Source organism: Leptonychotes weddellii, chromosome 3 (genome assembly GCF_054177405.1).
Source record: "Leptonychotes weddellii isolate Sample4059 chromosome 3, ASM5417740v2, whole genome shotgun sequence".
Taxonomy (NCBI): domain Eukaryota; kingdom Metazoa; phylum Chordata; class Mammalia; order Carnivora; family Phocidae; genus Leptonychotes; species Leptonychotes weddellii.
In genome coordinates this window covers 117,821,586-117,849,585 of record NC_138371.1, presented here as the reverse complement: position 1 = coordinate 117,849,585, position 28,000 = coordinate 117,821,586, and the positions used below count along the sequence as shown (strand labels likewise).

The window sequence follows — 28,000 nt, the reverse complement described above, 5'->3', positions numbered from 1 at the left end:
GCACACTTAAACCCAAAACATAGAGATGTGATCCTTAAAAGATGACTTTCAAGCTCTGAGAAAGATTTCAGCTGCATCCGATTCCGAGGCATCCAGGCATTCGCTATGAACACCTACGTTCCCACACCAGGACCCCTCCATTGGCTTTCGGGAAAGAGGGGCCTAAGCTTTTGGCGCAGAGTTGAGTTTACTGGGGCGCGACGGGTTTCGTTAAAGGGCCCCAGGAGCCGGTGGGAGCTGTAGGGGTAACCAGGAAGGGCTCTAGACGCTGTGGGCGCCGCGGTGTTCGGGAGTCCCCCTACCAGGGAGCGTGCCCCCCTTTGCCGGGCTCCTGGTGCTCTCCGGCCGCCGGCCCGCTCCCGGAAGCCGTGGCAGCTGATAACAAAGAGCCTGCCAGGCCGCCGCTGCCCGGGCTGCGGAACCCAGGAGCCAGCGCAACTGCTGGGGTTGAGCGCAAGTCGGGCCATGAGTCCAGGTTCGCGGCGGTGAGGGGCGGCAGCCGGCGGCTGAGGCTCTGGTGTGGGCCGAGAGGCTAGTGCCTCCTTCCTCGCCGCCCGCGGGAGCCGGGGTGCAGGTGCCTCTCCTCTCCCACACGGGAGAGCGGCTTCACGACCTTTCCCCGGCGGCGCCTGGCCTTCAGCTGCAGGAGATCGAAGCTCAGCCCCGGCTGCCAAACCCTGGATTTCTCTGCAGGACTCAGAGAGCACCGGGCTCTTCCCCCTAGGTGTCCTGAAGCTTTGTGTGAAGAAGCTGAGGAAACCCGACGGTTTTTGCTTTTAACAAAAAGTTTTTATAAGTGTGCATTTTTTGAAGTTTTTGCAGATTTTGAAGTACTCTCTACCTCTTTGCGTCCTTTTTCTTGCCCCTGGAGTCTTTCCTTCTCAGCTATAAACATTTCTACTATTGAAGCAGACCAGGGATGAACGTTTTGTAACTGAAAGTGTAACTGTTAAAACCACGTTGAGACAGTAGTCAAGATGGACAAAAAGTCCTTTGAAACGGTGTTGGATGAAATTAGAAAGGTAATTGCACTTAATTTCTTAAACCAATCTATGAGCTACGAATTCTCGTAGTTAATTCTCTTTGAGGGACTGCGTGCAGACTGCAAAATGCGGGTTTTAGGATTGCGAAATTGATTGGAATTTTAACGTACACAGTATGGGAGCTTGTAGTTTGATACGCTTCACTATACAGATAGAGATTAAGTTATGTTAATGCTAAACTTGACTATCAATGCAGTATTGTGGAAATTATATTCAAAGAGTTCTCATTCCCAAGCCGGCTGTACAAATCTTTAAAAGTTCTGTACTAGTGGAGAAGTGATTTGATATTTCTGAACTGATCACCTCATCTTTCAGTAACCTAAAGACTGAAAACTGGAGGTAATACGTATAAAATTTCTTTAATGGTAGTTATTATGGCAAGTTTTTCAAATCTGAAGATAGGCACACTGTGTGTTGCCTGGACGGACAAAATTAATGTCCAAAAGGCCTCATGTTTTTAGGAGTGGGCTTCAATAACTTGAATTTCAAAACTTTTTCTTCCTGCTGTCCAAATTTTTGCTTCGTTTCGAGGCCATTGTATGTAACCTACCTTCCAGAATGAACCAGACAGCAAAAAAATTTGGGATGTAGCCTTGAGCCTAATAAATACCTAAAGCACAAAAGTAAGAAGTTTACCGAATTAGAACTGGAAGGACTTTCTGTACCATTCTTATGCTAATACAGGGTGCTTTGCTTAGAATTTCAGGGTGATTATCTTGCCATTTCCAAACCTCTAAGACCCTTGACTGACAGGGAAGGATTTGTTACTTTAGGCTTCAGCTTATGAAATTATTAATAAAATTGCCTGTGGGGGCCCCTAGGTGGCTCAGTTGGTTAAGCATCTGTCTTCAGCTCAGGTCGTGATCCCGGGGTCCTGAGATTGGGTCCTGCATCTGGCTCCCTGCTCAGCGGGGAGTCTGCTTCTCCCTCTATGCTTCCCCCCTGCTTGTGATCTCTCTCTCTCACTCACTTTCTCTCAAATAAATAAAATCTTAAAAAAAAAAAGAACTTCAAAAAAATTGCCTGTGTACATGCCGTTTTTCTGCATTGTCTATAAAGCAAAATGTTTTTCTTCATCCTTCATAAGACTTTTTTTTCAAATTCATATGTTAGTTATATTTAGATATTTGATGATATTGGATGTTCTTTTTGAACAAAACTTCTGCTTTTGCAAATCCAATTTGTGCAATTAAGATTTGCAATAAAATGTCAGCTTGCCAACTATATGTTTAAAATTTGTAACAATTTGTTCATGAGCTGATATTTAACTACTGTTTATAAGGAAATAATTTGTGTGTCCAAATAGACCAGTAGATTTCTACTTTTGGAAGCTATAGGATGCAATTTGTATATGCTCTCCCTTCTTGTTATGAAAAGATCACATAGTAAATACTAGTGAGGGATGTAGGATATTTTCCAGAGATGAAAATCATACATGAGATAGCAACTTACGTTCTTATTTAAGTCCTTATTTCTGGTCTGCAGGCAAAATATGTCTTTTGCTGTCTGTGCCAAATAATTAGATACATCAGCATTGTCTTAGTCTACTAAAATGGGATTAAAATGTAGGCATATCTAAGTGAGAATTATTGTTTTTTTTAAAAAATTGCTCTCAGACTTTGTAAATGTAAGTTGGTTTAAACCAGGTAATCACCCCCTGAGGTTACATCTCAACAGTACATTCTCTAAAGTACATTATGCAAAATGCCATTCTCTCCCCCTCACCTCCCTTTTCAGTGAAAATTAAACTATTAAAATAACGGGCAACTTGGATGTTTCTTTCAGTTAACTGGTCATACTCTCTCCTAGCAAAGTGATGTATATGCCAAGTACAAATAATTGTTTTGTAGTAAAAGCAGAGGGATTAGTTGATTTTTAATGATTAGTAGTTACCAAATTATGATTGTTTCCATCTCTGAGCTCTGCAAACAGTTGTAAGGAGAGCATACGTGATTTCGTCTGGCTCCAGATAGTGCTGGGTCAAGGCCGCCGCCGTACTTCTCTCTGAACTTCCCATTGATAGGGGCCATGTAAGGAAAGAAACCGTAATTTACTGAGTAGTACTATTGTTATGTCTACTATTGACTATTTTAATCTTAAGGTGGGTAGTGAATGGTGTTCACCTTTTGTAGGGTAAAAAGCTTCTCAGGGTAGTTAAAATGCCTTTCAAAGACCACACTGCAGGCACACATATTGAATCGAGGGCCCTCTTTGGCTCCTTGGGTTCTTCTATCCCAGTGGAAATACTTACCATTCACGTTTCTCTATTAGCACATAACAGCTGCTCAGTAATTGATGGATGAGTCATGCCTGATATAATTAGTCTTCTTAAAAATGACAATTTGGTTGAAATTGGGATGTTCTGAAACTAATTACATTTACAGGAATTCTATTTGTGACTTCTAGTAACATCAAATCTTGTCTATTACAGTTCTGTTCCTTTTCTTGTAGGAGTGAGTAGGGAGGCCTGGAGGTTTTCCTGCTGTCTCAGTGTATCCCTTACAGCATGGAACCTGGAAAGGTAGAATGTCATGTCACCATAGTGACTTTAGCTGCCTCTGTGTGCTGCGGCTGAGGAAGGTCTGCCATGTTTGAGTTGCTTAGGTAGTTTTGATAATATGCATATTACTGTTGCTTACATATATTAATGCTCTTTTTCTGTGTTTTTTTAGGCTGTTCTGACAGAGTACAAATTAAAAGCAATTGAGTATGTGCATGGATATTTCTCTAGTGAACAGGTATTTGTTCTATTTAAGCAAAACCTTTTTTTTACTCTGATGTTCTAGTTAAAGTCTATTTACCTGCTGGTCAGGTTCAGAATTGCTTTTACTTTGTTGCTATATTTATTCAGAAACGTTAGGAGCTTTTGATATTGATAGAAAACTTTGCAGAATTTATAGTTCGAGTATTTTATAAACATAGCTACTTTCACTGCAATATCATATGTTAATATGATTTTAAAATGCAGTGTCCAAGAAAAGCATATTTATCATTCTGGGCACAATATCATAAATTTATAAACTTCTAATGGTAAACATACCTAAATTTGTACAGAATTTATAAATCAGTAATAACAAAATTCACTACACGTTAAAAAGAAAACTTGAACAAATGGTGCATTATGGTTCTTATATGAAGCCGCTATGTAAAAATTTTAGCCATAAGAAAAGAAAATATAGTGTCTAATAAGTAGTTTCTGTCACTGCCAGAAGAGTAATGTTTTAAAGCTTAGTGAAAACTCACCCAGCTTCAGGGGGAGTTTGCTAATTAAAAACAATATGTATGCATACTAGATCAGATTTCTGAGGAATGCTTAGAAAATACTCGATAGAGAAATAGGGCGGAAAGAGAAATGTATATCTGGAGAAGAGTTCTGGGAAAGGGTAGGAATGTGGAGAGGGTAGACAGTGGATGAATCTGTAGGTAGAGTTAGTAAATGCTCCAACTTTTTCTCAAGACTTTTCAAACTTGAACTTTGAATAACTTTAAGCCTGTAGAAAGTTCTGACTGCTAAATCCTTAAAAGCTACTTCATGATTTGCATGTCTTGCTGCCTATTTAATCAGTGTTTTTCAGTTGTCCCATTATTTTTCAAAATCACCTTATACTTAATTTAAATGTTTTGAAAAGATTTATAATGTCTCATAGATAACAACTTCCCTTTCCTTCTTTTGTGTGTGTGTGTGTGTGTGTGTGAAATTTCGTAGAAAACTTCCCTTAGTGGTTATTCCACTTGCTAAACTCAAAGCTTCTTTCTAAGTATGACCTACTAAGCCTACTTACTGTATTGAAGGTTTTTCTTCCTGTATCAGACATATAGTTGGTAACTTTTTTTGGTTGGTAAAGTGGCAGGTAGCATTTACTATAAAGAAAACCATTATTCCCATGAAAATGAGGAAAGTACACATAATACCCATTTGTAATTTATGCATCACTTTATAAGGAGTAAAAAGTATTTTTACTCTTCTTCATATACTATTCCAGTCTCTAGCATTAATTTTGCTTTGTAGAATAATTGAAACCTTAACACATTTTCAGGAAGTTACAGTAAAAGAATTCATTAACCCAGATTTCATTACCCTCTCTTCTTTGAGTCATTCTTTTTTTTCCTTTTGGAGTTCCTTTGGACGCAGTGAACAGGGTGGTGACTACGCAGGGACTTCACTGCTATGACCTTGATGCGCTCCTCACCTCTCACTAGCGATTTCACAGGATCTCCCTCATTCATTTGAAGTTCGCTGGTGGTGGTGGGAGAGCCTGGCTAACTGTGCTCTCAAAATGACCTACTTACTGTTTAGAAGCTGCTGGAGTAAGTCATGGTGATTCTTACATTTTTAGGGAGGAGATCTGTAGTGTAAATACGAGTACTGTGCCCTTCAGACCCAAGGAAAAGAGTAGGAGATAGTGGACCTACACTAAACCACACCACTGAACACCCTTTTGTGATTGATTACAAATGTCACTCTCTGCTAAATTTTTAAAGTTTTCCATTTGTAATATAGCTTTATATTTCTAAACTGACATTTTATCTCCATCTAATACTTTTTCGATCTTCCTTTTCTTTAGGTACTTTGTTTTTCCTGTACTTTATACCTTCCGTTTATTTCTATACCAGCGCTGCCCCAGACTCTGTGATGATGGAAATGTTCTCTTTCTGCACTATCCATTGTGGTAGCTACCTACATCTTATAGCTATTGAGCATTTAAACTGTGGTTTGTGCCAATAAGGAGCTGAGTAGTATTTCAAAGTCCTGAAACAAATCTTGTGGAAATGTTTGCAAACACATTGCATTAGAGCTAAAGTAATTCTTTGCTTTCAGGTGGTTGATTTACTGAGATACTTCTCCTGGGCTGAGCCTCAGTTAAAGGCAATGAAAGCATTACAGCATGTAAGTAACTTACTTTTCTTTGTAGTGTAGAATTTAAGTATTTTGAATTCTTCCCTTGTTTTCTATAATTGATCTCAAGTTGTAATTTGTTTGCATTAGAAAAACTGATCCTAAATTTTATTATACTTTGATTAATCAAATAATTACTAAAAAATTAGGAGTTCCCAAACTGATTTAAATTGTATGTACTGTACTACTAAATTGTACACCATAGGATCCTAATTGGCAAATTGGAAGAGAAAATATTTATAGGCAGCAAAGCATAAAATTTGAATTCTTAAGTGTTTTTATGTACTTTTTTTTTATATCTTTATCCTCATGTGTTTAGTCTTAGAACAATAGTCAAATGAGTTTATATTTACATTTTTTAGACCAGCACTGTCCAAATGAACTTTTAGCAATGATAGGAATGTTTTATATCTCTGCTATCCAATATGGTAACCACTAGCTACACATAGCTTTTGAGCATTTAAATGTGTCTAGTCTGCCTGTGGAACTGTATTTTTAATTTTATTTAATTTTAATTTAAGCAGGCACATGTGCCTAGTGGCTACTATTAGCACAGCCTAAATTAACAGAGGCATTTAAGTCAAACAGTATCTGTTTACGTAGGAAGATTTTCCTTGGATTATCAGGGATGGATAGCCTTAAGGGAATCTACAGATCCTTAGCTTCCTAAACTAATTTGCCGAAGAAAGTGGCTGGATCTGTTAGTGCTTTGCCTCTTTAGCAATTCGTTTTTTTCAACTCTACAAAAAAAAAGGTTATCTTACCCATCCACCCATCACTCTTTTCCCAAGGACCAAAGAGACCATGTAATCTCCTGAGAGGGAGGGCAAAGCAGAGAACTTCTGTAAGAAATACTGATGGGGACCTCTCTTTATTTTATCAAGACAACAAACTCATGACAAAGCTCTGAGGCTTCTGCTTGCTTATTCACCTACTTTAGAATTAAAATTCAGAGATGAAAAAGTTAGCATGAGCACAACTTATAAGTCAACCTTTGCTGACAAACTAAGTCTGATTTGGTTGTTTTCACACTGAAGACTAACCTCGACAATTAGGTTATGCAGTAGACATTTTCATAAATGAGATAAATGAGTAGTTCCAAAGTTTTTACAAATATGTAATAAACTGAATATAAATCAATTTTTTGTAAGTATTTAAACTTGTGGTATAGTTTTTAGATGTCAATTTAAAAACTTGCAAAGGGGTATGTGTTTTACCAATTCTTTTGGTGCTACCTGAATAAAATTGTCTGAACAGCATTGCTCTAAGTTTTAGGAGTCTATTGGGTATTGATTCTAAATGATCTTCTTGCACTGACTTTGCTTTTGAATTTCCTCCACTATTAACATAAATCTGTAAATTGGTGGAACCTTATCTTCAAAACCAAAAGTACCCTAGTCAAATTATAGAACATTGCACACAATCTTCCAGTGTCACAGTTCATGTTAATGTAAGACTTTTAAGAAAGTTCTACAGTAAAGAATGCTGTTTAACCCATCTTTTCCCTACCTGAGGTGACTCTAGTACCCTTTTTTAGTAACAGTATTCAGCACCACAGACCTCACTTTAGGAAGCCCTGACTACAGAACGCTTAGCACTCTAAGGAATGTAATTTTTTCTAACTTCTTGAGCAGTGTATCTCCCATATTTATAAATATCCCCTTTTTTAGAACCTTTCTGAGGAAAGGAGTATATGTAAATACTTTTCTTCTATAAATAAATACATTGAGAGACATTGATAAAAAAAGCACATAGGGGGAACTTAGATCTTCAACTGAAATAGTTACATTGAAAAAGTCTAAGGTTAATTCACATGGTTGTTAGGCCTTGTTTTTGAATAAGCAGTTTCACTTCAAATACTTAAATATTAAGAACATTTAACTATGTTTCCCCCAAAATAGCAATCTCTGGCATGAAAATTTCTCATGTTGAAAATAAAATTATTTTTCATATTAATAGAAAATGGTGGCTGTTCACCCAGCAGAAGTGGTCAATATACTCAATTGTTTCACCTTCAGTAAAGACAAGCTAGTTGCTCTTGAACTGTTAGCTTCGTGAGTATTTCTTTTTACTTTATTGGAGAAAATTTGGAAGACTTTTTAAATGTTTTTTAACTCATTAGTGTGTATTAATGTCTCAAAATTATATTAGTAAATGGAACTCTAATAAAATCTGTGAAAGGGTAGACTGAATTTTTATATCTAAATATCTAGGGGCACCTGGTCGGCTTAGTTGGTTGGGCATCCAGCTCTTGATTTCGGCTCAGGTCATGATCTCAGGGTCATGAGATCGAGCCCTGCCTGGGGCTCCACTCTGGGTGTAGAGCCTGCTTAAAGATTTTCTCTCTCCCTCTCCCCCTCCCTACACCCCCCCCCCACTTGCACATGCTCTCTCTAAGGGAAAAATAAATAAATAGATATCTAGTGTACTTATTACAAATAGTTACAACTTAAAAATAACCAGGCATAATGAGATTATTTATTTGATTTGTCTTCATTTCAGTGACTTCCATTGCTTTCCGACTCTGAGTAGTTTGAAAGGCTCATTGAGAAAGCCATAGGTTTTATAGTTAGGTTCTGATACATGTGCTTACTCTTTCTGGACCTTATTTTCCTCGGTTATAAAGTTAAGGATCTCACCTACTTAATGGCATATGTGAGCTTTATTTATTTATTTATTTTTTTAAGATTTTATTTGTTTGACAGAGAGAGACACAGCGAGAAAGGGAACACAAGCAGGGGGAATGGGAGAGGGAGAAGCAGGCTTCCCGCGGAGCAGGGAGCCCGATGCGGGGCTCCATCCCAGGACCCTGGGATCACGACCTGAGCCGAAGGCAGACGCTTAACGACTGAGCCACCCAGGTGCCCCACATATGTGAACTTTAAATCCTAGAAGATCTGTGAAAACACTAAGCATAGCATTTAATAAATGATCATAATGAATGTAAGCTCAAAGAGAAAAAGAGCCTGCTCTTCTGCATTATGGAAGAATCTATAGATTGCTGTTTATTGAGAGCACATGCATTTTTAAGTCCTTTATATGTTTATAGATGTCTGCAAAAATACAAAGTTAAAATAAAGCATAAGGTAAAACTTCATTTTTAGATCAACCATTATTTTTATGCGTTTGGCACATGGCTTTTTTTCTGTTGCCATAGATCTCCTACTACTCATTGAGAGGGTATATTTTCAGGAATCTCAAAATAGTGATTTTTATTCATAGAACTACTTCATTACTTTTAGGTAACCAGATGAACCTCAGTTCAGTTATATTTATCATTTTTTATAAAAATATGGTTTACATTCACCAATTAAAACTAAATCACTTTTCTCCATATGTCATTGGGGGAAAGGTTACTCATGTATGGTTGTTTGGTAAAGGTTGTTGGTGTTTGTATATATGTCCAGGTTCTTAAATCAAAAGCTATATTGCATTTCCTTGGTAGAAACATTGTTGATGCACAGAATTCTCGTCCCATCGAAGATTTATTCAGGATAAATATGTCTGAGAAGAAACGGTGCAAGAGAGTACTTGAACAGGTAATTTTCTCAAGATTGCTATATAAATAGAACATTGGGTTTTTCTGAATGTTGATGAAGGAAGCAAAGTACCGGTCTTACTTCTGTGTTAACTGTGATGAATAACCTGACAGCTCTTGTGCAGTGGGTCAAGATGGCATCCCTGCGGTCCATGGAGGACAGGAGCTGGGCAAGGGGGTTCTGGGGGATAAGGAAATGGCTTGAGAGTGAGACGCCAGTTGGCTTCTCAGCTTCAGCCTCAGCGGGTGTTTATTCTCGGTCCCTAGGTAGCTTTGCCGTGGCTCCAAGTTTTTGCCTTTAATCCTATGTATTTAGGAACGTGACGGAAAAAAAAATTTTCTTTTAATTTGTTTTGTCATCAGTCTTACTACGTTAATCAAATTTATAAGAGATGGATAATAAAGCAAAATTCCAGTTTACTAATTTAAAATCTCTAAGAATGGGAGGAGTAGTATTTACCTAAACCTACTTGACTTGAGTTGTCATTTAAGGTAGTTATTTCTTAGGATTGTGATGGCTGGAAACGGAATTAATGATTATAAACCTGCTTGAGGAAGATGCATACTGCTCTCCTGGGGCCTTGCAGCCCAAGCGCATTTAATCCTTACACTGTCTGCTAAGCTCAGGGGTAGCAGAGAACTTGGCTTACTCATGAGTTCTGTTGTAGCAGAAGCAAGATCTGAGCCCACATTTCTTTACTTTAATAAGTTCTCCATTGGTTTTCTTGACTAAATTCTTTAAGGCACCATGCATTTACTGCTGTTGTTTTCTTCCTTATAAAGCATTCTGATCATGTCAGAAATAATTTGGTCCTGAGTATTTTTCTTCTCAGAAATAATGGGGCCCTGAGTATTCTGTGGAATAGGCTCTCTGGTCAGTGTAACTTAGTACAACTTTTCTGGAAGGTAAACTTGAAGAGCCTTAAACTGTTCATGTCTTTTGATGCAGAAAATTCTATTTCTAGGAATTTATTCTAAGGAAAGAAATATACTAATATACTAATTTGTATGTAAGGGTATTTACTCTGGTACTATTTATAATAACCAAAAATTGAGATAATTTTTAGGTTTGGGTGTTTAGTAGGTGACTGGATTATATAGCTAATTATGTGTGTTTGAATGAATTTATAAAACCAATATATCTCTATAACAAATGTGAATGAATTTATAAAACCAATATATCTCTACAATAAAATAGATGACATCCTGCATACTTGTAAAATATAGCTATATATAGCTTCATATCCCTATAGCATAATATAGATCTATTGGAATATACATCACCTAATGTAGTGTTTTTCATTCAATATTTATTGAGTATGAACTCAATATTTGTTAGTGTACCATTGTAGAAGCTGAGAATGCAATAATAAATAAGCTAGAACATCCCTCAATATGTCTCATAATCATGTAATGCTATGTTGAATACAGTATACCTAAATAACTCTTGCTTTTTCAGCAGTACAGCTCTTTGGATACCCAGTGTCCCATGTTATTTGTTTGTGTTTCTCCACTAAGTTCTAAACTTCTTCAGAGCAGAGTCCATGTATCTTTCATCTGTTGCTCTCCTTGTCTTGCCTGTAACATGAGTTTGGTGTTCATACAGTTGGACGACATTATTTCTTGGTTTGGAGAAACGGGACATACCAAATAGTAAATGAACTTGTTTGCACACAATTTACAAAATCTGCTGTGGAGATATCTTTGTATGGGAGTCTATTAGTTGTGGCAAAAAGAAAACTAATTAAAAACATTATGTTACCACTTTAATAATTCCATTTAAATAAAGTGATTTTACTTATGAATTTTGGTCATGTTCACTACTGTAAGTGCTGATGATTTCATGAACAGATTAATGTGATGCTGTTCTTGATTCATATTTTTAACAGGGCCTCCAAATATCCAGAATACTTAACCTATGAGTTTTTTTATTTTTTTGTATATTTATTTATTACCACCCTCTTGTTTTTTGTTACAGGCTTTCAAGGGGGGCTGCAAAGCTCCTCATGCTATGATATCTTCTTGTGGAACAATCCCAGGAAATCCGTATCCCAAAGGAAAACCTAGTCGCATAAATGGAATTTTCCCAGTAAGCATATGTTTGTGGCTATGAGAAACTTCTTATGGCTTACTATGAAATTTAGCTTAGTTATGATATTTAAAGAAAATGCCAGCTGATGATGCTTCTACCAAGGATAGGAATTTTCTTAGGTCAGCAGCTTAATTCATGGGTTCAACATTGATCAAAAGTTCATGTATAAACTACATTAAAGTATTTGTGTAAGATGTACAGAACAAGACAAATAGAAAAGAGGATGATTTTGTTTTGTTTTTCCAAGTATTTTAGAAGCACTGCTTTGCACTTAGTGTAAAGGAGCATTTCTCAAATTCTCAGTGTTCCTCAGACAGTTTCACAGTTGAGTATGTTTGAGAAATCGTGTGCAGTGTTTCCTTCTTGGACAGTCAGATTGCATGAGAAAGGCTCTGAGAAGTCCTGAAGGAAAGAAACCTGTTTCTATACCATCCACAAACGTCTTTGTAAAATTATCTTTGCAAGGAGTGCCGTATTTTTATTGCAGTGTAACAAGTAACCCTAAAACTCAGTGGATTAAAACTAAACATTATCTTACACAGTTTCTATGAATCTGGAACCTGGGAGTGGCTTAGGTTGGATTTGGCTCAGCGTTTCTTATGAGACTGCAGTCATCTGGGGGCTTGAGTAGAGCTTGAGACTGTACTCCCAAGGGGGCTCAGGTACATGCCAGGCAAGTTAAGTGTTGGTGGTTGGCAGGGGGTCTTTGTTCCTCACAGTAAGGCCTTGCCCGTAGTGCTGTTTGAATACCTCACGACATGGCAGCTGACTTCCACCAGAGCAAATAGTCCAGGAGAAGGCAAGTGCAAGCTGTGTTGCCTCTTGTGACTTAGTCTTGGAAGTCAGATGCCATCATTTCTGGAATATCCTATTTATTATGCAGTCTAGCACTGTTCATTCTGGAAGGGGACTTTACAAGGGCATGTAGGAGGTGAGGATGTCTGGGGGCCATCTTGGAAGTTGGCTTCCCTACTAGTATGTACTATTTAGGCACACGTTCTTAGGAGGACACATTGTAGTAGTCTGTCCGCTTATTCTGATCTGTTAATAATAGTCTTGAATGAGGTCTCATTTATTCTTATATAATATGAACTACCTCATTTAATGCTTATAGAAAACATCATTTTTTTTGTCATCTATTTTTAACTGTAATATAGGTACTCTTTTTGATTCTTTGACCATTGTATATACTGGAGCATTGGAAGTCTGTTTCTGGGCGCTCCTATGGTGCAGGGGAAAAAGTTAAAACCTACATTATCCTGCTCTTCTGTCATCCCCATGTGTGTGGTGTACTTGTTTCTGAGTTCCTCTGTACACGTTGTGAGGGTTCTCTGGCAGAGGAAGGTTGAGGACCTTAGCAGGGTCTTACAGCCAAGACAGGATTGGATCTGGAATCCAGATCCTTTAACTCTTACCAAGTTAAGTCCTTTTCTTCATTGTAATACAGTGAGGGTTTTGTTTAGTTTTGTTTCTCCTTTGGGTTTGTTCTTTTTTAAGTCTCAATTATCTTTCTTTCTTTTTATTTTTTTATTTATTTAAATAGGGAACCCCCTTGAAAAAAGATGGTGAAGAATGTACTAATGAAGGCAAAGGAATAGCTGCACGGATTCTTGGACCATCCAAACCGGTATGTTTAGAGAATAAATGATGACACGGGCCTTAACTCGTACATGTAGTTTTCTGTCTGTTCACAGCACACAGCATCAGTTCTGTTTTCGTGTTGTGAAATTTGAAGTATACTAAAAACTCGAGGAAAGTGAATAGGGAACTATAGCATAATTAGTTAACAGTGTCCAAGGCCCTTCTGAGGTTTCATGTTTCATTTTAAAGTGAGACCAGTCCAGTTGTTTTGTTTTGTTTTGTTTTTCCCAACCCTATTCAGCTGTTCCCTTGAAGGTATGGAGAATGGAGAGTTCGCTTTAAGGTTGTGGTTTGGCCAAATTAGTATTAATAGTGAATCAAGAGTGGGCCCGGAGGTTGAGAGTATTTTGAAGGGAGTGATCATGATTGGTTAGGATATCAACTGAACCCAAAGACAGCCCTGTAGGTTAAAACATTGTTCGAGCTGAAGTGGGAGAGGCCTGTCACAGCCGTCTTGCAGCCCCTTAGAAGTACAGCATCTGGCTTAACTTCAGAGACCTCTGGTTCTCTAGAGACCAATTCTTGGGATGCTTTTGTTACTTACATAGTTCTGTCAACTACAAAATAAAAGATTTGTGGATTTCAAAGGCAAAAAGACTAAAATACTGAATTTATAATCCCAGTCTGCATTCTACTCGAGTTGTCAGAGTGCTGAATGCTAAAGAATATAGGACTTTGTTCTTCCAAGGAGAAAAGAGGGTAAGAATGGTAAGATGAATCTCTGATGAATTTTGGAGGCTATTGGAAGTTCTTGGGTAGTCAAGGTTCCTAAACCTAGAGGATTTCTTGTGTTACAGAGGAGGAGACAAAAATTCTTAAGATTAACTTCGGCTCAGTCAGAGAGGAGTTTGCTATTTAGGATAAGGTCTGACCCTTCATTGGAGATGATTTAATACTGAAATTAAAAATAAACCCCTCCACAGCAGTCTTTGGCAGGATCTGCCTTTGGAATTTATAGGAACCACATTTATTAAAGCAAAGACATTTCCCTCACTTGTGCCATGTATTAGGCCAGTAGCATTTGATATGCTGGAGCACTTTCAGCCTCTTACGACTAAATATTTCAAAAGACAAGTTGTATTTTGTTTGCAGGGAGATTGCTGACTTAGTTTTCTTTAACTGCTCCACTTCCCCCTCATCTAGCCTCCTTCAACGTACAATCCACATAAGCCTGTTCCTTACCCAATACCTCCATGCCGGCCACACGCAACCATTGCACCAAGTAAGCAGTTCATTCATGTTCTATTTTTTTTCTTTTTGCTCTTTATTAAGTTGAAGGTAAATGTTGGTATATCTACTTGGGAAAATTGGAGCACTTGTGAAATACGCTCTCCTGAGTTTAATTCTGCCCACGGTGGGCTACACAGTCTCTTGGTCTACAGCAGTGCAGGAGACAGAGTTTAGTTTAGGGTATTTGCCTTTTGGTAAATTCATTATAGATTCTTTTTAATCATTATTATGGATTTTCGCTTTGGTAAATCATCATGAATCCCATTTCAGTAGTTGGGGTTCAAAGGTATCCTCAATACATCTCACTTAAAAAGGTCAACTGTATGTGATTGACAGAAAAGGCAGATAATTGAAGTATGGCAGGATCTCCCTTCCCTGCCACTCAGTGAGCTGACGTCTGGAATGAGCATGCAATGGGAAGTCAGAATCTCTCGCTGTCTCACTTGATCTCAGCTTTGTCCTTACACTAGACCCAAACCTCTGTGTAAAATGCAACTCTGTCATTAGCAGTTTTAAAAATTAGATAGCTCTGTTAATATGGTTTGAACTCTTGGCCATAGAATGATACTGAATTTTTTTTCCCTATAATTTTATTTTAGGTGCTTATAACAATGCAGGTCTCGTACCATTAGCCAACGTCATAGCTCCGGGTGTACCCCCTCCACCTCCATATACTCCTAATCCAGTAGGAACAGGTAAAATCATGTTGTTATGGGATGCTAAAAGTAAAAACTTACAGACGTACACTTGGAGGGGACAGTTGTTTGATACGGTGTGTCCTAGTGGGGAAAGGAACTCACGAGCCTGACGATGGATCTGAGTGTGATATACAGGCCCCACTAGAGCGGCCTTGGCCCGCCTGTGTGAACATGAGCAGCTTGCAGACAGAGGAACCATTTCTCATGAGCAGGAAACTCGGACAGGCTATGGAAAAGTACAGCTGACTTGATGAGTATTACCATTAGGGCAGATTACTCCTACTGTCGGAGGAAGGGCCTATGCTCACAGGGGCTTAAGCTTTCCCCTGCACGCTTCAGTTCAGCATTTTCCTTTGGGTCTGTTGGGAACATGGGATTTAGCTTACATTTTCATTTGTGTGTCTTTTACAAAAATTTAATTTTTATTTGTTAGGTATTGTTTATTTGACTCTTCTGAGTTTTAGGTCTTGCCTAGGAAACCCTTCCCCATCCCGGCAGGATGAAAATGTCATCTGTATCCTCTAATTACTTTGATAGGGAATTTTTTTTTTTTTTAATGTATAGCTTTTAATCCACTCACCATCTGTTTCTAAATATGTGTAGGTTAGGGATAGAACTTAATTTTTTTTCTGCCCTTCCCAGAGACTCAGTTACTTGATAGCCATTTTTAACAAATCCTTACTAGCCAGAGGGGTTCTGTTGTTTGCAGCTGGGTACTCCGATGAGATTTGCTAAACAGTTTTCCCCAAAATTACTGTTTTATTTCTTAACCCTTGTTTATGGTACCTTTAGCCCTTTGAGTTTTATGTTTTTGCATAGAGAAAGAGAGGCTATGAAAGAAAAGCTGGAACTGTTTTATCTTGTTTCAGATCTTAACCCTTAACCCTAGGGAGTCCTGGTAACCCGGGTCTTGTAAGGCCCTTACTGCATCTGGAATTTATTTTCATATAGGGGTGAATAGAGGTTCATCTTAATTTTTTTCCAGATGGTAGCCTGTAAGGCCAGCACCATTTATTAATTCATCTGTTTTCCCCACTGACCTAAAAGGCCGCATTTGTCTTAAGTTTTCATATACACACATGGTTCTAATTCTGGGTTCTTTATTCCGTTCCAATCTAGTTATTTCATGTTATGATGATATATTGATTTGACTAGCAGATTTATAGTGTGTTCTGATATCTAGTAAGGCTACCTTTTTCTCTTGCTATAGTTTCTATTTTTCTTACTATATTTGGAAATTTTTTTTTCCATCTGAACTTTTAAGGTTATTTTATGTAGGTAAGAACAGTTGAATTTATGTATGCATATATATATAGTTACATATTATATATTAGTTACATTATTACACTAATATATAATTATAATATATAACAATTATGTGTAGTTATATATATTAATCTGGGGAGATGAGACATTCTTATGATATTAAGTCTTACTCTTCAATCATATGTCTGCTTTATATTATGTCAGGTAGTAGTGATTTCTCACCAGGACTTGTTTTATCTCTTTCAAGAAGATTTTATGGTTTTCTTTATGTAGGTTCTTTGCCATGGGATTATCTCTAGGGACTTCAGAGGTATTTTTCATCAAAATTACAAATGGAATATTTCGTTTCTAGGTGCTTGTTACTAATTACTTATTCTACTTTTTTTTCTTGATAGTCTCTTAAGTTTTCTAGGTATAAAAAAAAAGTGAGCTGATTTGTACTTTACTATATTTCTTTTTTGCCTGGCCTTAATTGGGTGTTAATATTGTCCTAACCTTTTTGTTTTCATTTTATATAAGTATTTTGCTTTTATCTTTACTTTCAGTTTTTATTTTAGGGTTTTATTTATTTGATGGGTTAGTTGGTTTATAGATTATATAGCTGGATTCTGAGTTTTAAACCAGTGGGCCGGGGTGGGGAGAGACTTAATAGGAATTTTCAGTCATCATACAAATAGCATATTTGTTCTTAGTCCTTCCATTTTATTTTTGTATTCATTATTATTCTCTTATCCCAGTTTTTCATTTTCCTTACTTTTTTTTACTTGTATTAGTCACATTGCTGTTTTATTTTATTTATTTTTTTTTTTTAAGATTTTATTTATTTATTTGACAGAGAGAGAGATAGTGAAAGCAGGAACACAAGCAGGGGGAGTGGGAGAGGGAGAAGCAGGCTTCCCGCCGAGCAGGGAGCCCGATGTGGGACTCGATCCCAGGACCCTGGGATCATGACCTGAGCCAAAGGCAGACGCTTAACGAATGAGCCACCCAGGCGCCCCTGCTGTTTTATTTTTAACAACTCTTCCTCCTTGCCCCACCCCAACTTAGAAATGTTATTTTTAATATTGCTAAGGATTGCCTTCATAGATATATATATATATGAATTTTTTTTTTTTACCATCGTATTCTTAATGGTTGTCGGTACACAAAAACTAAAAAAAGCTGCTCCATACTCCACTGACTTCCATTCTCACTCTTCTTTTTTGTCGATTTGTGTGTTTTGTCAGAATACCATACATGTTTTCTTCTGCACCTCTGAACTTCTGGCTTCTTACTCTTTGTTCTTTGATACCCTGTCCTGATATGCTCATTCTGCTTTTCTTTTAGTAAAAAAAATCTTTTAAGCAGTTTTTTCAAAAGGGCACATATACAGAGTTGTAGATGAGAAACCCAGTTCCAGTTAATTTTCTTTATTAGAACCTTGGTCTCTTCCTATAAGCTTACAAAAAAAAATACTGTTTATCTTTAGAGTTCAGAAATGTCTTTAATCCTGGAGTTTGGCTATTTCACCAGGATGTCCAGATGTGGATGTTAGCATTAATCTTTCACGAAACTCTGTAAGCTCTTTGGATATGAAAATTCAAGTCTTTAAAGCTTAGGAAAATTTTGTTTTTATTTTTCAGTCAGTTATTGCTTTTTATCTGGTCTTTTTTCTATCTCTGGTACTCTTATTTTGCACTATATTTGCCTTCTAAGTCTCTTACCTATTCGTGTATGGAATCCTCTTTTTTTTTTTGTATTTTTGCCATTTTAAATGTGATTTTATTGTTGGTTTTGTTTCTTATTTCCAGCTCAGTAATTTAGCTTTCATAGTATTCTCTCTACTCTTTACCATTCTTTGCATTTATTAATTTGGAGTCACTTGATACCCTTTGAACGCCACTGAATAGCTGCATGATCTTCTAACAAGTTGCTTTAAACACATAAAGTGTTCATCTTCTCTGCTTGTATTTTTTTGCATATTATGTGTGTATGTGTTCTTAATTTGCATTACAAGGTTTTACACTTCTTTTTCTTTCATTGAATCTTTGTTGATAGACACCATATGTTTTGGTTGTTTATTTGCCCCAAGTTCCTTAGACAAGCTATGATCTTTTTTTGCTCACTATGTCAGGGCTTGTAGATTCTTTCTGCACCTCATACCTGTCCCATTGTTGGTTTCTTGGGCAGTTATTGTCAAGCCATGAGAGGTAATTTTTTTCCCTTTATATCTTTGCCTGATGGTCTAGTTAGGTCCTTCCATGGAGGGTAGGGAGGAGTGTGCTTTTGGTGTTGGAGTCACAGGCTTCAAGTCAGCCTCCACTGGGGTGGTTCTCAACAGCTCCTAGCATAGGGTCTTTTCCAGAAATGACTGCAACAGGAAGGCAGGGCCCCTCTCCTTCTGTTTGCTTGGGTCATCGCATGGCCTGCGAGATTGGTCCCTCAGGTGGCAGTGGATTCTGCGCTCAACATCCACCTCCCACCTCCAAGTCTCCCTGCTGTTGAAGTGACTGTCGGTTTAGCCAGTAACGGTGCTCCTTCTCTGCATTCCAGCTGTAGGCTACACTTTCTCCTCAGTGGCACACTCAGGCCTTCCTTTTCAGAAAGTGTTCCTAAATATATCTGTAAAATAGCAATGCTTATTTAAAACCTCCTAAGTTGTGGCTTAGTTGGTTGAGCATCCGACTCTTGGTTTTGGCTCAGGTCATAATCTCATGACTCATGGGATCGAGCCCCATCCCATCGAGGGCTAGCATCTGCTTCCTTCTTCTCCCTCTTCCTCTGCCCCTTCCCTGCCTTGCAGTCTCTCTCTAAAATACATAAATAAAATGTTCAAAAAAATAAAATAAAATAAAACCTGGTAAGTTAAAGAAAAGGGGGTGTGGGAATCAGTGGTTTGTAATGCTGTCAATCTTCATATAGTGATTACGGTTATCTTTATTTATTTCCTTTCTGTTTCCATTGGCATACACTGTTTTTCCTAACATAGCATGCATACATATCCTGAGTTTTTCTTTTTTTTTGATGCCAGTCTTTGGTTATTATGGTGATGATTAATTTGAATAAAACTTGAAATCAAACTTTTATTTATTTATTTTCATACAGAAAATGAAGACCTTTCCAATCAGTCAAAACCTACACAGAATCAAAGTAAGTATCAACTTTGCTCCAGATATAGCTGAAGTCTGTCCTGGTTGTCTGCTCTGTTAGTCACTGAGAACAGTTTGAATTGAATGTATTTGGAATCTGTGCTTTGGGGAAAGTTCCTAGTTAAAGAATTTAATCAGTACTTGCTAAAAGAGGCTTGATAGTGGTACATCATGTATACACAGAATGAAATGCACGTATTAACTGGATTTAAAATTAACCATTTGCCTTTGTGTCTTATATGAAAAACTTGCAATATAATCCAAGTGCTGTGTGGGCATTACATCCACATTCACTTTACATTATGTGATATTAGAAGCCTCATTTTTGTTTTGATATGAACACATAAGATCCTTTTTCCTAAATGCTATTTCAAGTACTAGTTTTAATTATTTTCATAAGCATTGGGAGTAGCATAGCTTAATGTAGAAAAAAAAAAATAAGGGCTGCCTAAGCAGAAAGTGGAATTGAAAAAGGCAGATGAGGGGCGCCTGGGTGGCTCAGTCAGTTAAGTGTCTGACTCTCAGTTTCACCTCAGGGCTTGATCTTAGGGGCTTGAGTTCAAGTCTGGTGCTGGACTCCATGCTGGGCTCCATGCTGGGCATGGAGCCTACTTTGAAAACAAAAAAGGAAGGGAGGGAGGGAGGGAGGATGGGGGGATGAAAGGTGACATGCCTGCAGATGGCAGCAGTGCTGCAACATTTTATTTTTCTTCTAGTTGAGGATCTTCGTGGTCAGGAAGGAGATGTGTGCTGATAGACAAAGCCTGAGCTCAGTTCTTGTGTAGCAAAGTAGCACATCATTATAGTGCATAGTTAGGAGTCTCAGTGGGAATTCTATTCCCTGAGCAGGGTGCCTAACAGTGATTTTTTGCTGGTGGTTTCTAAAGGAGGTAGTATAATGGGCTGGAAAAAAACACTGAGATGTCAGGACATCATTTTCTTACCCTGCCTAGCTTTGTGACCATGTCATTTAACTTCTATGAAAAGGAGGTTGAGGGGGCGCCTGGGTGGCTCAGTTGGTTAAGTGACTGCCTTCGGCTCAGGTCATGATCCTGGAGTCCCTGGATCGAGTCCCGCATCAGGCTCCCTGCTCAGCAGGGAGTCTGCTTCTCCCTCTGACCCTCCCCCCTCTCATGTGCTCTCTCTCATTCTCTCTCTCTCAAATAAATAAATAAAAAATCTTTAAAATATTTAAAAAAAAAAAAAAGGAGGTTGAGGAAGCTTGAGCCTTTATGCTCAGCTTCATTAATCTGTTTCTGAAGGGAGTAACAGGTTAAGTGTCCTAAGAACCATCATTAGGAATAGCATACTTTGTTTTCCTATGCTGTGTTATGTTAGCATGATTAAGATTTTATTTTCCTTTTGAACCAGATCAAGAAACAAAAAGATAAACTAGTATAGTGGTTAAGAATATGGGTCTGTCAGACCAGGGTTCAAATTTTGGTTGACCTTTTTTAAAATTATTACTGTGACAAGACCGCACTTAATGAGTTCTACCCTCTTTAATTTTTAAGTACACAATATAGAATTGTTAACTATAGATACAGTGTCATACAGCAGATGTCTGGAACTTATTTACCTTGCATAACTGAAACTTGATACCCTTTGAACGCCACTGAATAGCTGCATGATCTTCTAACAAGTTGCTTTAAACACAAGATCCTTTTTCCTAAATGCTATTTCAAATACTAGTTTTAGATTTAATTATTTTTAAGTTTTAGATTTAATATTTATGGAGTTGTTCGTACCTATCCCAGAGGGTTACCTGGGGACAAATGAAATGATAGGCATAAAGTACTTAGCACAGCATCTGACAGATAATGTTTTATGGTTATCAACCAAACTACATGGCAGGAAAGTCGTATTTATCATGGTATCTTTTGGGGTTTTTCTCGATTTGTTGTTGTTTTATTGCATCTTAACTGCAGGCCCTGTGTATGGTTAACAGTGCATGGCTTTTGCTTTATATAAGAAGATCTTCAACAAAGGCTGCTTATAAAGAATGCTATGGGACAGTCTGGTCTGACCTTGTGATTTGTCATTCACTACGTGGTCTTCAGCATGTAGTTACATAAGATAGCGAATTCTCAAATATTTCCCAACCAGTGTTGACCCTAATAAATTTTTAGTACATTATTTACAAACACAAAACTAGGTATATATTACTTGTGCTTCTAGTTCTTGTTAAACAAACGCAAACAAAAGTACAAATCCATTTTCATATGTTCTCTAAATTTAAAATATCTAGTTTTATTTTCTTTATTACTGCTAATGACATGAATATTATCAGATTTTAGGCCTTTTGAGTTTGAAGTTCATGTATTTCTATGTTTCGGTTTGTCAGTTCTGCCATCTTTCTTTTCTAAACTACCATAAAATTTGTTCAGCCCAGTATAGCACCTTTTGGGCATCTCTTAGTACAAATAGATGATGTATATGCTGTTTTCTTCCATTCTTTTCCTGTGGTCCCTTCCCCACCATGATTAACATTGTGCATTACTTCATTGATCGTGTCAGCTTCCTTATGCAAAGTCTTTATTATGCATAAGTTTAGAAACTTAAGTCTTAGCCCATGAAAATAACTTCCACATGATTATCACTGCAAAAGGAACATTCTCTGTTTACAAGTGAAATACACTTTGATATGAATATGGCAGCAGATGATAGTTGTCATTATGACTTTAGGTACCTAAGTCATGCTTTCCATTTGACACCAACAAGATTTTCATCAAAGGCTAACATTGGCACTAAATTGATTCGGAGGAAACACAAATCATCCCCCCAAATACTTACAGTAATTATTCATAGAGTTTATGAGAATAAAAATACTGTAGCAAACTCTAGTGGAATTCTTGAGAATAAGTCCTTGGATGGGTTTGGTAACTATAGTTGAGGTCATGGTGATATATCCAGTGGGGCAAACACTCATTAAATACACAGGTGCCATGTACAGTGCTAGGTGCTAAGGCTCTAAAGAGGAATTAGACATGGCTTTTGCCCCTAAGGGAACTCCTTGGACAAGGCAAGTAGCATTTGAGGTTGAGATTGTGTAGAGGAGGCAGTATGAGAAAATGGGGAAAAAAAGCTCTATAGATTATAAACTGGAATATCAAGTTCAACTCACAGAGTGGTCATAATACTGGAGAAATAGGCATGAATCCTGGGAGGCCCATTGTGACCTAAGAGGAAAATGATGTCCTGAAAGCTCTTAAGAGGGGGAAACAACTTGTTTTACTATTCTAGAGAAGTGGTTTGAGAGAATGAAAGCTAAAGTCGGTACACCAACACTAATCACAATTAAATTTTTAATTTTTAAAAATTAGGAAATTACAAAAGGAAAGTTTGTTTGCTAACTTCTCAAGGCTTCCTCACTGTGCATTGGAGGGCTCTTCTAATCAGAGTCTAGAAGACAACTGGCTCTACCTGAGGCTCCATAGGGAAAATCAGGGTCATGGAATCTAGCAACGTGTACACTGCAGTAGCCTATTATACCTGTTGCTGATTTTCTTCATGTTTGTCAAATGTTACAGAAATGTTGACTCATTTCTTTTGGATTAAACTTTGACATTTCAGCGTGGTGATATTCTTGCCTTTCTCCCCCCTCCCCCCGCAGTAGCATTTTCTACCCCAGCAAGTCAGCTCTTCTCTCCTCATGGTTCCAATCCTTCAACACCTGCTGTGACGCCCGTCCCTACCGCATCCCCGGTCAAGGCAGTAAACCATCCATCAGCATCAGTAACTGCTACCGTATCCGGGCTGAACATGGCGAATACTGTCCTGCCGGTGTTCCCAGGGCAGGTCTCCTCGGCCATTCATACGCCTCAGCCATCAACGCCGAATCCAACGGTTATCAGAACCCCTTCCTTGCCTGCCGCACCTGTTACTTCTGCCCACAGTACATCATCAGCTCCTGTCCCGTCGGTTTTTTCTGGCCTGGTTCCCCTGCCAGGTCCTTCCGCTCCTCCTGTCCCAGCCCCTCAGGCGACATCCACACCTCGGGCCGCTCCTGCTTCCAATGAAACATTTGCTTCGACTTCCGCCGCTTTCACTGGCCTCCCCTTTTCTGCCACTTCTACTGCTGCTTCTGCCAACAATGTCAATTCTGCTTCACTGTCGTCAGTGTTTGCAGGTCTGCCCTTGCCCCTAACGCCGTCATCCCAAGGTGTGACCAACCTGGCGCCCTCTGTCATTGCCGGGGGCTCTGCTCCCAGTGTGGCCTGCCCACTCGGTGTAAATAATCCTCTTCTGTCTGCTTTAAAAGGCTTTCTGACATCAAATGATACCAGCTTAATCAGCTCATCTGCTCTGTCCTCTGCTGTTACAAGCGGGCTGGCTTCACTGTCTTCTCTTACTAATCAGAGCTCTGATTCGCTGGCCTCGGGCTCTAACAAGTGCTATGCCCCGCCGGCCATGCCCGGCCCGCCGAGGGCCTCCACCCCCGGGCTGGCCATGTTCCCGAGCCTGCCCGCCTCCGTGGCGAACTCCGCTTCCACGCCGTCGACTTTGCCCACGCCTTCTCCGCTGGTGACGCCTACGTCGTGTGCTGCTGCAGGGCCGGTCAGCTGTGGCTCTTCCGCGGTCTTCCTGCAGGGCCCCCACGCGACTAACTCGGAGCTGCACATTGCGCCCGCGCCCGCTGTCACCACCGGCCCTGTGCTGATCAAAACTGAGCCCACGAGCCCCACCCCCTCCGCTTTCAAAGGCCCCGCTCCTTCCGCGAATCCCTCCCCTGGCGCTTTAGGTCTGTCAGGGACGTTGGGCCGCACGTACACGTCAGCTTCGGTGCCCATCACTTTGTCGACTTGCCTTAATCCTGCACTGTCCGGCCTCTCCAGCCTGACGACTCCCCTGAATGTGTCCAACCCCCTTTCCTCCATCGCCCTGCCGCCGCACGCTTCCTCCGCCCCCATCACTCCGGTGTTCACTGCTCTGCCTCCTTTTACTTCTTTGACCAATAATTTCCCTTTAAGCGGCAACCCGCCTCTTAACCCATCAGCGGCTCTGCCAGGGTCGTTAATAGCAGCCACCTCGTCTGCCGCGGTCACGTCCGCACCCGTCCCTCCTCCGAGTTCCACCGCGGCCGTGCTCTCGGGGCTCTCGGCCTCGGCACCGGTCTCTGGCTCGGCGGCGCCTTTCCCCCTCAACCTGTCCACCGCCGTCCCTTCCCTCTTCTCCGTCACGCAGGGACCCCTGCCCTCTTCAAACCCCTCCTACCCCGGCTTTTCCGTCTCCAACACGCCCAGCGTCGCCCCCGCCCTGCCCTCGTTCCCGGGGCTGCAGCCGCCGGCCACGGTGGCGGCGGTCCCAGCGCTGCCCGTCGCAGCCACGACCCCATCGCCAGCTCCCGTCCTCCCGGGATTCGCTTCCGCCTTCAGCTCCAATTTCAACTCTGCTCTCGTTGCACAAGCCGGGTATGTGGATACTTTGGAGATAGGATATGGTCATTCCTGACTTACCTTGTAGTTCATAGTCTTCTTAAGTCATTCCAGTGAGTCTAACCTGATTGTTGGGTGGTGTTAAATTTATATATTTCTGGGCTGAAACTTCAATACTCGGAAAACATGTGTAGCCCTTCAGCCATGTTAAGTATATATAATATATCTGCTCAGATTATTTTAGTATTCGGTAATTTATCCTTATTATAAAGTAGCAGAAAGTATTACAGGTAAAACATAGACTTATTACATTCAGGATAATGTACTTTATAATAGTAAGTTTTATGTTAGTGAGTGACTGACTTTTCTGGTTCCTTCCAGTGGGGAGGTTTAAAGTTTGTTTTACATCTCAAGGTAGTTTTTGACAAATACAGAGGCAATAGGTTTTGTCTTATTTGCATTTTGACCTGTTCTGTCTATTGTTTTAGCTTATCATCTGGCCTTCAAGCTGCAGGCAGTTCTGTTTTTCCAGGCCTTCTGTCCCTCCCGGGTATCCCAGGGTTCTCCCAGAACCCTTCACAGTCCTCCTTGCAAGAATTACAGCATAATGCCGCTGCGCAGTCGGCCTTGTTACAGCAGGTAAGCAGGCAAGGTCGGGCAGAAATTAAATGGAAACATACATGCGTGCCTCTGTCCTGATAACGGTGTAAGGCCAATGATGATATCCCAACACTGGCTTCTCTGAGAAGCGTGTCCGGAGAGTTTAGGATTAATCTCCGCAAATTTGCAAATTATTCTTGTCTTCCTTCAGAAGGCTAACGAAGGTGGTGGAGTATATTCGTCTATATGAATTGTTTTTCCTGCTTACAGACTTTCAAATCTTAGCTTGGAGATTTTACAAATGGAATCTTTACACATGGCAGCTATATTTGAGCTGGTAATTTAAGCTAACATAATGGACTTTAATTAAATCATGTTTTCTCTAGAAAACCTATTAACCTTTTTTGAAAGTATATTAAGTATTTTAATGGCATTTCTCTTGGCCTCCACCATCTGAAGAATTTTGAATGTTTCTTAAAAATTTTAGGAGACTATGCAGACTTATCTTGCCCCAGCATTTTCTGTTTCTTTCCTATTCTAAATATCTGTAGTGTGGTACAGGCAAAAGCAAGTACCAACTTGATTGAATTTGGCCCTCTGCTAACCTGCATGTTCTTCTTTCTATCAGGTCCACTCAGCTTCAGCTTTGGAAAGCTATTCAGCTCAGCCAGATGGGTTTCCTAGTTACCCTTCAACACCAGGAACGCCATTTTCGTTGCAACCAGGCTTGTCCCAAAGTGGGTGGCAGTGAATAGATTTTAATTTGTATTCTCCTTTGGAGCAACATCAAAAATGCCTAAGGACTGCAGTGAACAATCTGACTAATGTGAAGTTGGCTAAAAGTCAGAAAATGAGAATGAGGATAATCCTGGGGAAATTAGGATAAGAGTTTAAAACAAGGTGATTGTATTTTTAATGGTTTTAAGTATGAACACTCTCCCATGTAAATAAGCTGATAATGAATTGTATGGAGAATAGTATTAAAAAGGTGTTTGGGGACTTTTCACCTCCCACCCTATGAAATTTTGAGTCGTGTATGTGATCTCTGTAGGAAGAATACTAAAGAGGAGGTTGAACTCTTTATAGCCGAATACAGCCTTAAATCTGCTTGTATAGCATCCACTGACAGAAGTAATAGTTATGCCTCAGACTTCTGGGTTGCATTTGGCCCTGGGGGCATGACTGCCCTTGGTGTGCACGAGTGGTTCCTATTAGCATCCTTGGAACTCAGTACTCCGTATGTATCCACAGAAGGGAGCCTGAGACCCACAGTTATTTCTAATTTCTGACATTTATGCTCATACATATACTGCTGAATTTAACTTAATATAGTTCAGGTAAGTGAAAATGGTGCTTAATATAGTCTTTAGGATGACTTTCAGGTGTTTTCGACTAAAAATATATCCAAAACAACTTTCTTACAGAAATGCAAGTAAGGCTTGTGATAATTTGCCTTCAAAACTCATTTCTTAATTTCAGCAGTATCCAAATGAGTGAGGAACATTTGACTGACTCTTGGGCCACCTCTATTACTCATTGTACTCTGGAAGCTCTTGGTGAATGTTTACAATCATGGGATGTAGTGTTTCTATTTGTACTTAAAGTCCAACGCTTATCTGAAAGAATGACATGACAACAAATAGAGAAGACTTGCTCCGTTAGTAACCATGCAGTGTGTACTCTATCTAAGGATCTGTGGTAGTATATAACATGATTGAATGTCATTAATTAAGTCTAAGAACTGCCACATTCGGGGGGACAGGGAGAATGATTTTCAATCCTGTGATTAAAAGTGTAAACTATAGAATCTACTGTAGTACATTTCAGCATCTAGAAGTTTTACTTTTATAAAGATGGTGTCTGGAAGATGTTGCTAATGTATTTTCCTTCAACACGGGGAACAAACTTTTTAAGTATATTAATAAATATTCCTGTACGGTTAGTTTTTAACAATTTTTTAAAATAAACTTTATGGATACAACAAATGTGTTTTATTAAGTGCTTCGAGAGGCTTTTTAATTTTTCGTATATGCTAATACATAGAACATTTTTGTCCAAATTCATTTGAAACTCAGTTGCTCATTCCTTTATATATTATCTTACGTGAAACTTACAACCAACACTTCAAACAGACTATTTATGCCTTTAATTATCTGCAAACACAGAATGTAACTGCATAGTTAATCCAATGCCAGTTGCTGGAAGTTGTCATTTGTTCTTTTTTAAGTCCACACTTATAAAACCTTTTAAAGATTGTCTTATATATATATGTTGACCATTCACTCAAGGCAAATTAATGAGTAATCTTTCTCTAGTGATACTGCTACAAGGTTTAGTTTTACTGTCCCATGAGCCCCTGTCATCATAGCAAAGGAACTATGTCCTGTTCATCTTTTAGATGTATTCCTGGCATCTTGTGTGTATCGGGCACATAAAGGTTTATATAAAAATGAAGAGAACATTTTTGGAGTGCTTGCAATAATTACCGCAGA

At 39.1% G+C, this 28,000-nt stretch overlaps 1 protein-coding gene and 1 long non-coding RNA gene across 3 annotated transcripts; both read left to right on the top strand.

Moving 5' to 3' along the window:
- The first annotated feature begins 153 nt into the window (after positions 1 to 153).
- Positions 154 to 27,502, top strand: PROSER1 (proline and serine rich 1). 2 transcript variants are annotated; one of them, XM_081814859.1, is made up of 13 exons: positions 154 to 1,022; positions 3,716 to 3,781; positions 5,863 to 5,931; positions 7,900 to 7,994; positions 9,386 to 9,479; positions 11,457 to 11,567; positions 13,114 to 13,197; positions 14,355 to 14,433; positions 15,041 to 15,136; positions 19,490 to 19,534; positions 23,150 to 24,944; positions 25,397 to 25,547; positions 26,137 to 27,502. In XM_081814859.1, exons 1-13 carry the CDS (start codon positions 978 to 980, stop codon positions 26,257 to 26,259), a joined length of 2,853 nt encoding a protein of 950 aa, XP_081670985.1. In that variant the 5' UTR covers positions 154 to 977; the 3' UTR covers positions 26,260 to 27,502. The 2 variants fall into 2 exon arrangements, with proteins under 2 accessions (XP_081670985.1, XP_081670984.1); XM_081814858.1 differs by having other exon boundaries at positions 155 to 1,022; positions 23,147 to 24,944.
- On the top strand, positions 19,541 to 22,681 carry LOC145720624 (uncharacterized). Its single transcript, XR_014143728.1, has 2 exons — positions 19,541 to 20,523; positions 20,745 to 22,681. It is a non-coding gene; the product is annotated as an uncharacterized LOC145720624 (long non-coding RNA).
- Positions 27,503 to 28,000: the final 498 nt, after the last annotated feature.